Source organism: Amphiura filiformis, chromosome 2, assembly GCF_039555335.1.
Source record: "Amphiura filiformis chromosome 2, Afil_fr2py, whole genome shotgun sequence".
Lineage (NCBI taxonomy): Eukaryota > Metazoa > Echinodermata > Ophiuroidea > Amphilepidida > Amphiuridae > Amphiura > Amphiura filiformis.
In genome coordinates this window covers 42,675,360-42,687,977 of record NC_092629.1, presented here as the reverse complement: position 1 = coordinate 42,687,977, position 12,618 = coordinate 42,675,360, and the positions used below count along the sequence as shown (strand labels likewise).

Below are 12,618 nucleotides of genomic sequence, written 5' to 3'. Positions count from 1 at the left end.
CTAATTCCATTGATCTGAAATAGAACTTGCCCGGTTCCCTCGGATCACAATACCCGGACAGCGAGGGCATCAGCATGAGCAGAGGCACGTAACACCGAAAGCGAAGTGTGATGCCACCTTAGATTGCTTGTTGCGGCAGAGGCTCCTCTTCTCTGATTAGATCCAAATTGACATGGGTTTTATTCGCCAGCGAAGTTATGTAATGTTACTATGTCAACGGGATCACACGCTTGAGTAATGAACCACGATCGAAATAATCACCACACAAACTATATGGCACTCAAAAGCATACCAAAATAGCGTGATCCGGTAACCAATATAATTACATACGTAACCACTTCGATGGCGAATAGTACTACATATAGTATCGGGTATCGGAGAGATGTACTTTCAGTCACGTACATGTACTGCTGCACTGCAGATCATCAATTTTGTGGTCTACTTCTCAAGGTCTCACTCCACATTGCACAACATGTGACTGCACAAAGTAGCACTTGAAATTCAAATAATAATATCCCAAATTTGCATTATTTATGCATCAAACAGTAATATTCACAGACCACCTACATTTCAATTATTCTCTCATGCTCACACAATGACAAAAAGAGAGCAAGAGAATCCAGCCAATATTTTCTTTCAACAATGGTAACAATAGGAAGTCCCACAGTGTCCATTCATATATGTGTCTGCCAAGTGTGGACCAAGTCCATGGAAATAGACCAGTCATAGGAAACTATACATGGGAAATAAACCACATGGATCAACAACTTCAAACAAAATAAAATTTTCATTTTTTGGTAGGGCAAGGGAATCCAATATGTAATTGAGCATTCCAAACTTTGGATCAATTTTGCAATACACTGCCATTTTTGGTAGACTGTTACACTAGTTAGTCCCCCCCTTACCCTCTGCTGCTGGGTCTTTTTTTTGTAAATAATGGTTTTTTTTTATTATTATTTTTTTTAACAAATGATTTTTTCATCAAACCCCAAAGCCTATTCCCAGATCCCTCACGATCGCTAAAAAGATTGTGCCCCAAGCCAGCACTCTAAATTGGATAGTAAGACTGACTCATTGAATCCTAACAACATCCCAAGTCCCAAAATGCCAGATTTTTTTATGCTTTTCTGGTCAAAAAAGGTCCAAATTTTGGGAGGAAGCATTTTTTACAAAATCGGCCCCTCCCTGGAAGAAGGTCCACTTTTTCAAAATCTTAACCCCCAAATAAAACCCTGCATGTAGCCTGATTATTATTATTTGGGGTGTGGTGGTTATTGGTATGACCCCCCTCCCCATATATCACTGTCAAATATACATTACTCTGAATCTTTATCAATTCATGTCAGGTATTACATTGAAGCTTTGACATCTCATTTGATTAATCAAAGCGAAACAAAAAATGTTTTTTCCCACTGAATGACCCGTAATTTTGAAAATCACTATTCTTTTTTTTTTTTTAAGAATATCGAACTTTATTACGGAAATACAATAAAAGTTGTATTTCCTTTCTTTTCAAATGTTGTTATCTTGAAATATAACACACATTATTGCACATCTAAAAGTATAAAAAAAGGGAAATAAAAGTTTTTTAACCCATCACCCCTGAGGTGGAGTATAAGTGCCACACACAAAAACTAGCATTCCAAGTACTTGTCAATGTAAAATTATGAAACATTAACTTCATCCATGGTGTCGTCTTTTTAAAGACATTTCTTGTTTACCTCTAAAACATTTCTATAAATGCAGAGGTGTTTAAATATTAAGGTGGTACTACACCCCTGCCCAATTTTGTGCCTATTTTTGCATTTTTCTCAAAAATTATAGCGCAAGTATTATATGACAAGTAAGATATGTATATCATAGGGGCAAGGACTACAGCTACTGCACTGAAAATTTTATTTCAACACAGATAACAGTTGTGGAGTTACAGTAAAAAATGAGGGAAAACCAATATTTGATCAATAAATCAATAACTACTTGCCTTGAGTTGCTGAATTTTCAGTGTAGTAGTTGTAGTCCTTGCCCCTACAATATACATATCTTACTTGTCACCAATGCGCTATATTTTTTGAGAAAAATGCAAAAACAGGCACAAAATTGGCCAGGGATGTAGTACCCCCTTAATATACTGCTTTTATCAGTTATTGAGCACCTTAATGTATGCCAATGAACTTATAATACACATTATTTTGTGAGAATGACAAACTATAAACACTATGGACCACAATGGCATCATCTCAATGGCATAGTTCAATAACCTCAATTAAACAATCATAGTGTAAAATTTGACCTCAAGTTGCAGGGTATGAGTTTTTGTACCCAAATTTTCAGAGGTCATTCAATGAATGTACAAATGTATTGGGGTAAAAGAACTGTGCCCTGATAGATGAGTATGTTGTGGATCCTAGTGTAAAGATCATTATATTTACATATAGGCCAAATGTACAATGCACACCTGAAATATTGTTGACATTTTAGTTTTGCTTACATTTACTATTGACCTTTGACCTATCCATTTACTTTGACACTGAAGAGTCAATGTACCTATATCTTACATTGATTACATTGCTATTTTTCAATAATGATTATTGATGGCAGTTACAGGTTGGTGTGAAAAAGAAAGAAAGGAAGGACAAATTTTCTCACAAAATAAGTCATTGTCAAAAATATGGAAAAGGGAGATTTAACATAAATGAGTGTCAATTTTGAATACTTAAAAATAATGCATGGTAATTGTATGACCAATTGATTGTAATATAATAATCTAATGGTGATCGCTTCCAAGCATTAGAATTGAACTCACAGAAAGCTAATTTCTGGAATTCCCAATTTTAAGGTCGGTATTGTTTCATACAGTAAAACCAAAAAAAACACCATGTTTTTTCAGATTAGGTCGGTCGGATAAGGACAATCAAACAACCTTTTTTTGCCTTATGTAACTGTTCCACAGGAAGAAAGGATATATAAATTGACTGTATAAGTTCCTCAAAAGACAAAAGTGATTAGTGAGGACAATACGCTTATAGACCACAACTTCGTCTGGATATGTTGGGATAGCAATGTCATGGCTGGTTATGAAGCACATCCTTTCTGATAAATTCAAACTTAAGAGGTGACTGAGCTTTGCAATAGACACATGCAGGCTAGGAATACACAGTCATTCAGGATATCAGTGGCGTACCGTGGCCGCTTCTCCCCCGGGGGGCTGCAGAAAAGGTAAATTTTGCAGCCCCCTTCATCAACAGCCCGAAAAGGTTGACCCAATTTTTTTTCCAATGGTTTGGAAAAGTAAAGAGAGAAAAAAAAGGATTATAGACACCAGTGCTCCATTTTCAAACTTTTTAACCCTTTTTCATAATTCTTCCGCCCTTTTTTCTTTAATAATTCTTTTTGCCGCCCCTTCTTCAGCCGCCTTCTTTTTAGCTGCCCACTGGTTTTACCCCAGGGGCTTGTGCCCCCAAAGCCACCCCAAAATATGCACATGGGTATAAGCCTAATGTTGATTTGTCATACAGCTGGATTTTGGAAGCCAAAAAACAAACCATGATTTTCCAAAACTTTTTACAAAATTTTTTTATGAACAGCATTTCTCAATAACAAGTAATTTCCGGTCTGTTTGTTTGTTTTATTTCTTCTTTAACCTGGGACACTCAATCAGATGAAAACACAATTCATCATCTGTTTTTCCTTGAGGCCCAGGAAGCTGTATAACTTAGCTTTTTTTCTCAATTTTTCTTTAAAAAAACACAACATGGGGAGGGACACAATTACACACAAAAAACACAATTGCGGCTTCAAATATTGTTATCCCATTTTTTTCTCTGGTGTTTACTGTAACCATAAAAATCTTACACAATCATCCGAAGTCATATAAACGCATGCTTTTATTTTGCAGGCTGGGATAGGGAAACACATGGTTACCAATCGCTGAACTTGTGCTTGGAATTACATAAGGGGTCTTGGGTTCGAATCCTGATCAAAAGAAACAACTTCATTGTTCATCTTCTCTCTTTATTTCTTCCTTCTTTCCTTTCCATTTGGGCACATGGGGCATTCAGATTAAAAGTTTAAACAGCTTAACAGGTGAACTGAATCAGTTGTTTAAAATATATACAACAGGTTGTTTAAACAAGGGAAGCAAGATATCTCAAGTTCCTGTTTAAACTTCCTTTATTAATGAACTTCAACCTGTTTAAATATTTCTTCAATTCACCTGTATAAACAGTACTGTTTCAACTGTTAAACAAATGAATTGTATATATTTCTTTCATGTAGGCCTACAAAGTAGTCACTAACTGAATTTCAACAGCAATTCACCCATGTATCAAACAATATATTCACACTACATTTTAGGCCAACGAAAGTTGATTTTGAGTTTCCTGTCACCCGCCCTCACTTCATTTTTTGACCCTCACTTGAATTCATTATTGTGATCTTCCAAAAAATACTGATAAAAACTGGTTATATTTGCAAAAAAAATGATGAATATCCATTTATTTTTTGTGGAAAAATCAAAATCAAAACATACACTGCAAAAAGTGTGTTTAGGAATTAAAACACTTTTCTTAACACTAACTTGCACCATGTTTTTAAACATGTTTAAATGCTACACATGTTTAGGAATTTGATGGGCTGTGTTTAGGAAATTTGACATTGGTGTTTAGGAATCAAACATGTTTAGAAATGTGTTTAGACATTGGTGTTTAGGAATCGAACATGTTTAGAAATGTGGTGCAAGAAAAGTGTTTTATTCCTAAAACCAATGTCAAATTCCAAAACATCATGTGTTAAATTCCTAAACACATACCCATCAAATTCCTAAACATGTGTAGCATTTAAACATGTTTAAAAACATGGTGCAAGATAGTGTTTAGAAAAGTGTTTAATTCCTAAACACACTTTTTGCAGTGCGCTGTCTGCACACCCCCATCACGTCAAGTGCCCCCGGGATGGAGCGGTTAGTAGCTATATATCAGGGCTGGCTGCCACTATAGGGTTTAGGAATCAAGCATGTTTAGAATGTGGTGCAAGAAAAGTGTTTAATTCCTAAACACGCTTTTTGCAGTGTACATTTTGCTGCCAACCTTGCAGACTCTTTTTAATATACTTTTGAATCTCATTTGGGCTAAACATCCATCTTCAAGTGAGTGAGCGGTATAAAACAACACATTTTACATGCGTGTTGGTCATATAATGAAAGACAGAAAAATAATGAATCATGAAAAAGTTACCTCACTTGTTTTCAGAAATTATGTGACGGGAAACTCAAAATTGACTGTTAGTGGCCTTATCCCTTATTTCACTGTTTAAATGTCCATACTAAGCTTACCCATGGCATCAAACAATAATACATCACAACACATTGCACAACAATTTCACATAACTCCTTATAAAGCAAGGTTCCTCCTTAAACTTCAGTTCAGTTCAGTTTTAATTTCTGATGATCATCATTTTCCCTGTTCACAATAATTGTTTAATTTCTGGACTTACCCAGTATGAAACAAAATCAAGCAAACCCAGTAAACAGATAACACAATATTCCATCTATATGTTTCTCATCGTCATCTTTCCGCCATTATTTACTACATCCAAGGCCTAAATAAAAGTTTGTGTATGTCTATATAGCTGTTATAATCACAATCATCATAAAACCTTTTCTGGATCTTTTTGAGTTGAATAACAATACCACAGTTCACTGAATCAAAGAGCATTAACATGATTGGAGAATGTTTGGTGAGGGTTTGCTATAGTAGTGAGTAATAATATGGTGAGTTACTAACACTAAAATATTTCCAATAAGTTAAATCCACGTGAATCAACTTGAAGATATAATCTCAACTCTACTTTTGTACAGGGTGAGGGTACTTGATTTTGGACATGTGTGTGTTGCTGCTTCAGTGGCATAGAAGCCGGGGGACTATAGTTAGAGATGTGACTTTTGCATCTAAATACTAGCCTGTCCCCCCTTTTTGTTTTGTTACTTGTGTCGGTTTTGAACTTTTTGAGAACTAAGTTGGCTCTCCCCCCCCCTTCACCCAACATTGACTTGCCGAACAAATTCATTATGATGTACATCATAAGATCCTGAGTGGGCACAGATACTGCCATGCCACCCCCACTTTCGAATAGCTCAGTATTGTTTCTTGTGCCACACACATTACAATAACAGATTTCCCCTATATCTAATGATCAAACATAATTATGTAAGGCGAGTTGGAGGAGAGTATGACCTGGAGCGTTTGCACTCAAATATTGAGACAAATAAAGCTGACACACAAGAGGAATGGTACGGGGTCCTATAAGGAGATGCCAAGGCTTGATACAAGGGGTGCCATTGCCACCCCATAATTTGTCACAGAAGAGGGAGAATGTCTCAATAGGGAGTAATGCCAAAAACTTTTGTTCTTATATATATTATTGGCCTTAACTTGAGAACGACATGTTCTATAGAAATAGAAATACAATTATTGGCTTCCTTGACACATATCCTATAAGATCAATGTATCAATATTAACAACACAGAGGAGAGAGAAAACAGACAGCGTACCACCAGTCAAAGTCCCGTGTATTGTATACAGTGAGTTCTCGCATATTCATGAGGGCCGATTGTTCGATCGTGCCGTGTCAAACAATCACACCAGCGCTGCGTGCCTTCGCATATACGCGATAGAGCGTTGCGTGCTTTCGCGATTACGCGATAGACCATGAAAATATGCGTTAATTGTGTAGCAGTCTCGCCTGTCGCATTTCATGGAACAATCGGCCCTCATTATCGGATGATGCGGAGACTTTGACTGGTGGTACGTGCTCTGTTTTCTCTCTTCTCTGTGATTAACAAGTACACTGCAGTCTTTAGTTTAAAATTGATAATATTGGAAAAACACGGCTCTAGCTATCCTACTCGCCTTAAAAGCTTGGCATATTATATAATAAACATAACAAGGCAATTTGGAAAGCAATCTTTGTAACTCTAGTTTTCTGTAGTGATGATTACAACTCACCGTTTCTTCACTCACAAGCAAAACACTTCATAAACAACTTTCAATTTGAATAAATGGTCCAGAAAACATTAGTAAAGTACAGATCATAGTGAAATTAGCATAACTATAGGGCTTTCAAGGTTTTATACTTTGTTTGCACAAAAATGGCAACAGTTTATGGTAATAAAGATGTGACTTCTATGATAAATTCAGGACTGGCTTTTATAATCATGATAATTGGGTTTAGAAAACTCGCAAATATCAATGAAATTGACCAAAATTATCTTAGAATTTAAAAGTTGAAAAGTTCTAATCTTTAAACTCCATGCAGACTGATGATCCCAGCTGCAGCCCATTTTGGGTATCGCTTTATCTTTTTTTAATGCTAATTCTTGGGTGATTTTTACTTGCTTACTTTTTACTGCATTAGACATGCGATTCACGCTTGCATGCATCATGTGCATGGCCAATGCATTTTTTTTCTCTGTGAAATACTTTGAGCTACTATAATTTTACAACATCTGTGAAAAAAGGCCTATCTTGTCCTAAATTCACATTTCATATGAGCTGCTTGCAGTGGCATGAAGGAATGCCTTCTCAAATAAGGGTCCTGTAAAAATACTGAATATCAGCCTACCCAGCAAACATGTTAAAGGAAGTCTCCGGCAATCACAACATTATTCCTTGTATGTTAGAAAAATAATTATCAAGCACGAATCACATGGTTTTATTTAAAACAAACTCATAGTGACCATAAAACGAATAAAACATCCGTTTCTCAACACGCGATATTCAAAATTCCCTGGCGCCGAGTGCAATGACGTCCCAGTAATACAATGAAGGCTGACGACAATTGAACACAAATAACCATTACATCATTGCACTTAGACAATTTCGGCGCGGGAATTTTGAATATCGCGTATTGAGAGCCGACTGTTTTTATTCATTTTTATGGTCAATATGAGTTTGTTTTAAATAAAACAATGTGATATGTGCTTGATAATTATTTTTCTAACATATAAGGCATAATGTTATGATTGCCGGAGTCCCCCTTTAATAACATTCAAAAAACATATTTAAAAAACTGATTGCAAAACATTTTAACAATGTTATGAGAGTTGATAATACATTCTGCAAAAATATTTGCCAAAAACATTTTACAAATAACATTTTTAAAATGTTTATAAAATGTTGTTGCAGTGTTTTTCATATAAAACGTTTAAAATCAAAACGTGTATAACATGTTTATAACGTTTTAACCCCCTGGACACTTCCGGTCATCTAACAGCATTTCTGATTGGTTGATAAATTCAATTGCCAATTATGACTAGGCTTTAAACTATTTATGGTCAAACTTGCATTTGAAGATGATCTTATTAATACCATCCTTGATTGGTTCAAAATTGGACACAATATTCATTTTGGCCATTCGGCATGTAGTTCTCATGGGGTTAAGAACATTTTTGTTTTTGCTGGACAAGTATCATTTGGTCATCAGCCAGACCAGGCCATGTTTTGTATACCCAGCATCAGCAGTCCAATATTGATCGTGTCCATAGAGGCATATACCTTCTTTATGTTCGGTAAACATACTCTAATGTACTAATGCAATACACATTGACCAAAAGCACTTCAAAATGAACAAGGATCATAGGCTTAAGGGGCTAAAATTAGAACATGGATTTTAGATGAATGAGAATGGACTCACATATCAGGCTTGTGTGAAGGTTGTACTGAATAAATAGGCCTATATTTAGAGCAACAACCAGCTAGTGCCTGACATGGTATGTCTGCTTGTATAGCTGCCGGCTTACACACTGTAAATCCGTAGCTGTAACACCTTTTTAACATGTTAGGCGTTTAGCCAACCTACATGTACCTTTTCAGAATATGCTCTTACACATCACAAATTCAAAATAAAATCAGCACCATCCCTTTGGTTTACAAGTTATCACACTTTGAATTTGTATCTTTCTACATCCTAAACACTTACCCATCCAAAACACTCTATAAAATGTTACCGTTTAGCATGTTTAGGTATCAAACATCAACCTCTTGTGTTTAGATAAAGGTTGATGTTTGATATCTAAACATGTCGCTTAGTTAAACCGTAACATTTAGAGTAGTTTGGATAAGTGTTTAGGATGTGTTTAGATACAAATTCAATTTGATAGATAATCTAAACAAAAGCTAAACATCGTGTTTAGGATGGGGTATGTGTTTAGGATGCATTTAGATACAAATTCAAAGTGTGATAACTTGTAAACCAAAGGGATGGTGTTGATTTTATTTTAGAGTTGTGATGTGTAAGGGAATAGGTTTCAAAATATGAAACCTTTTTCTGAAAAGGTACAGCCTGAAATGTTTACAATCCTTCAGTCACCTTACGAGGTCATATGTTAGCAGACCATCGTAGATGTCGGGCAGATCATATTCAGCATCCCTGTTGAGTAGGTTTTTTGTGTCCTGATCTCTATGGCTTCCATGATCTACCTGTTCCGCAAATGATCTTAATGATCTGCAATGATCTGCTAAACTTGACCACCCATCGTGTAGTCAGATGACCGGTGGATTGAAGATGACATGATGGTGTTACAAGCTACGTCACTACTAAAGCAAGACTATGAAAAAGGTAATTTTTCAAGCAAATGTTAAATGACAGAGTCCGATACCTGTCTACATACTGCAACTCTGAAGTTGTATTTTCTTGAAACACATTCATGGGTTTCAGCATTTTAATTGGGCTATTCCAGTTGAAATCCATACCCCCCATGGAAGACATGACATTAATCTTCCAAGGAGTGTGATACACCCCCTATAAAAGACATGACTTTAATCTTCCACCCACAAAAGGTGTGTGAATTTCAAATGGGGTTACCTGAATGGGTGACTCCATTTGAAATCTACACTCCCTGTGTGTGATGTTAAGATCATGTCTTCCACAGGGGGGGTGTGGATTTCAACTGGAATAGCCCATTGGAGGCTAGTTGTGATTAATGCACCTGCAACATGCCTGAAAACAAAGTTGAAAATATCAGAACAGGCACAAAAATATTTTTCTAATGGATGTATGGCTTAAATTCCATCTATAAATGGGATTTTCAGTGGCACCAGCATACAATTGGGTGTCATTCATTTGTTAACAATATTAAGCATCCAATTTCTTTTATTCCATTATTTTCTTGATCTCCTTCATTTAATTACTAATGATAATACCTGCCAATCAGTATCTGATATCCATTAGAGCATTTATATGCTTGGATGATGATAGAGAAGATATCTTACCCTTCCCAGAATCCTTTGCAACATGATGCATCACCTCATTATCAAATGCCACTTCAATTACTTTGTACAGGTTTCCTTTGTTTTCATGTTGAGAATAGACTGGCTAAACATGGGTGGATAGTAATGAAATAAACATATTTTGCAAGATCGGGATGTGTTCTGTTCATTGTCTTTTTGTCACCATCGACGCACACCGACATCGCCTGGCTAATAATTACTTTGTCAGCAGAGATACTAAAATCAATACCCGGGATCGATACACATGAATGTACTATGCACAAGTTTGATATGAGACAAAAATCTTTGGATACCGGGGTAGAAAATTATGAATATCTCCCGTAAATGATTTCATATAAAGAAACCAGATATGGTTCCTTGCACTTGAATATATATTTTGAACAGATATGATAGTCGTTAGCTTGCATCTTGAGAAAGAAGCTTGCATCTTGAGTCAAAACTGACAATAATTCTGATTTATATGTGCCGAATTATATAGCGCAGTGTATAGGCCAATCGTGGAGGTAGTCTAAAAGCATATGACCTATGGCGTACCATGCTCGACTCACACACAGCGAGGTCAGTCACCGCCTAATCGGGGCTATTGTCAGTAGCCTTAGTCAGATGTCCTTCGCCCATTATGCGACTCAAAACTATTAAACAGGTCGATACAAAATGGCCATGCGTGGCGGTGGATTCAACCTACCATGGCGATTTCTGCCATGAAGATATCGGGTGATGACACTGTGCGACCCATGTTGCACTAGATAGCAAATCATTACAGGAAATTGAAATGGAAGAAATGCATTGTGGGAAGTGTAGGAGATCTTCTCTGGGATGATCCTATAGTGGGAATTCAAAATCATAATTGACAGTTATATTAATGATCTCAACCTGTAATCTCAATCCAAATACATGTGTCTTTAAACCCTTATTAAATTTTACCAGTGTGAACCATGCACCTGAATCATGGGTATGATGCACAGTACCCGTTATACAGAAGCTTATTCCTATGTGCTATGTTAATGGACTTAGTCTCTGAGGAGTGTCATATGGGGAAGTGATAAGGAGTAATTTCACGCTGATTTGATTTCACGATTCCTATTAAATTGATAACAATAATCATTTGGAACTAACTCCTGACAACTTTCTGGATTAATTAATTCTTGATTTGCTGGTAGTACCCAGTTATTCGCCCAGTTTAAATTCATACACCACCAATGAAAGACAAGAATTTCAAATGGGGTTACCTGAATGGATGGCTCTTGTTAAAATCTACATTCTCTGTGTTGGAGATTAAGATCATGTCTTCCATAGGGGGAGTATGGATTTCAAATAGAATAGCCCATTTGTATGGATGTTTTGATTGATGGAACAGTTGTAGAGAAGGGGGGGGGGTAGTGGCCCAGTAATAGCCCAGCGTGGATGCACCACATGCAAGGAGAGCCTTGCATGAAAGGAAGAATAATGTCACTTTACATAATGTTATATGACTGGTTCAATTCCCATTCAAGACAGTTGAATAACTTCTATTTGAAATATATCGAATAAAGTCATAATACAGGGTGGGGGTGGGGAATGGGTTAGAATTACATTTGAAAAACAAACTCCCCTTGTGGAAGATATTTCCAAAACCTTCCACAGCAGGTAGTTGGATCTCAACTGGCACAGCCTATTACTTGTGGATGTGGTGACTAAGACAATAAACTATTACAGAAATTCCCTCAGATAGCTCATGATCTCACAATTGGCTATTCCAGATGAAACCTACACTTCTTCCACAGGGGGAGTATGTTTTTCAAGTGTAACTTGTCAGAGTTATTCATTTTGAAACCCATACTCCCCCTTTATTATGGCCATACCTATATCTTCCACAAGTGAAGTTAGTATTTCAAATAGAAGTTACCTAATTATCTATTCTATTCAAAATTCATACTCCCTCTGTGAAGGACTTCAGCTAAATCTTCCACAGGGGAGTGTGGATTTTAAATGGAATAGCCCAATTACTTACTTGAAATCCTCTGTGTGCGCATGAGGGCCTTGCTCTTCTTCCAACTGCTTCAGAATTCCGCTACCCTCGCTATGTAATCCTGACAACCGCTTATCCTGGTATATATCCTTATGTTTCCTTTGTACCGTATCCATGGTAACGCCAATCGCCTCTGCTCCTTGCGGTTCTCCTGAAGCACCCCCTGTGAATTCCTCGATGGAGGCGAGGAGGTATCTTGCCGCGCTGCGACATCCCGACATGAACGGCTCCAGTTTCTGGAAAGATACGGAGGAAAATATTGCGGTCATAAGAGCCATCTTCATGACGGAATAAGTCAACGTGGGGTGCCTAAGTAACCATACTGAA

At 36.8% G+C, this 12,618-nt stretch overlaps 1 protein-coding gene across 1 annotated transcript in view; it reads right to left on the bottom strand.

Annotated features, from left to right (window-relative positions):
• LOC140146242 (puratrophin-1-like) overlaps positions 1–12,618 on the bottom strand; it is a 194,688-nt gene that overhangs the window by 55,709 nt on the left and 126,361 nt on the right. Inside the window, 1 exon segment of the mRNA XM_072168025.1 lies at positions 12,274–12,527. Coding sequence (XP_072024126.1) covers positions 12,274–12,527 — 254 coding nt within the window.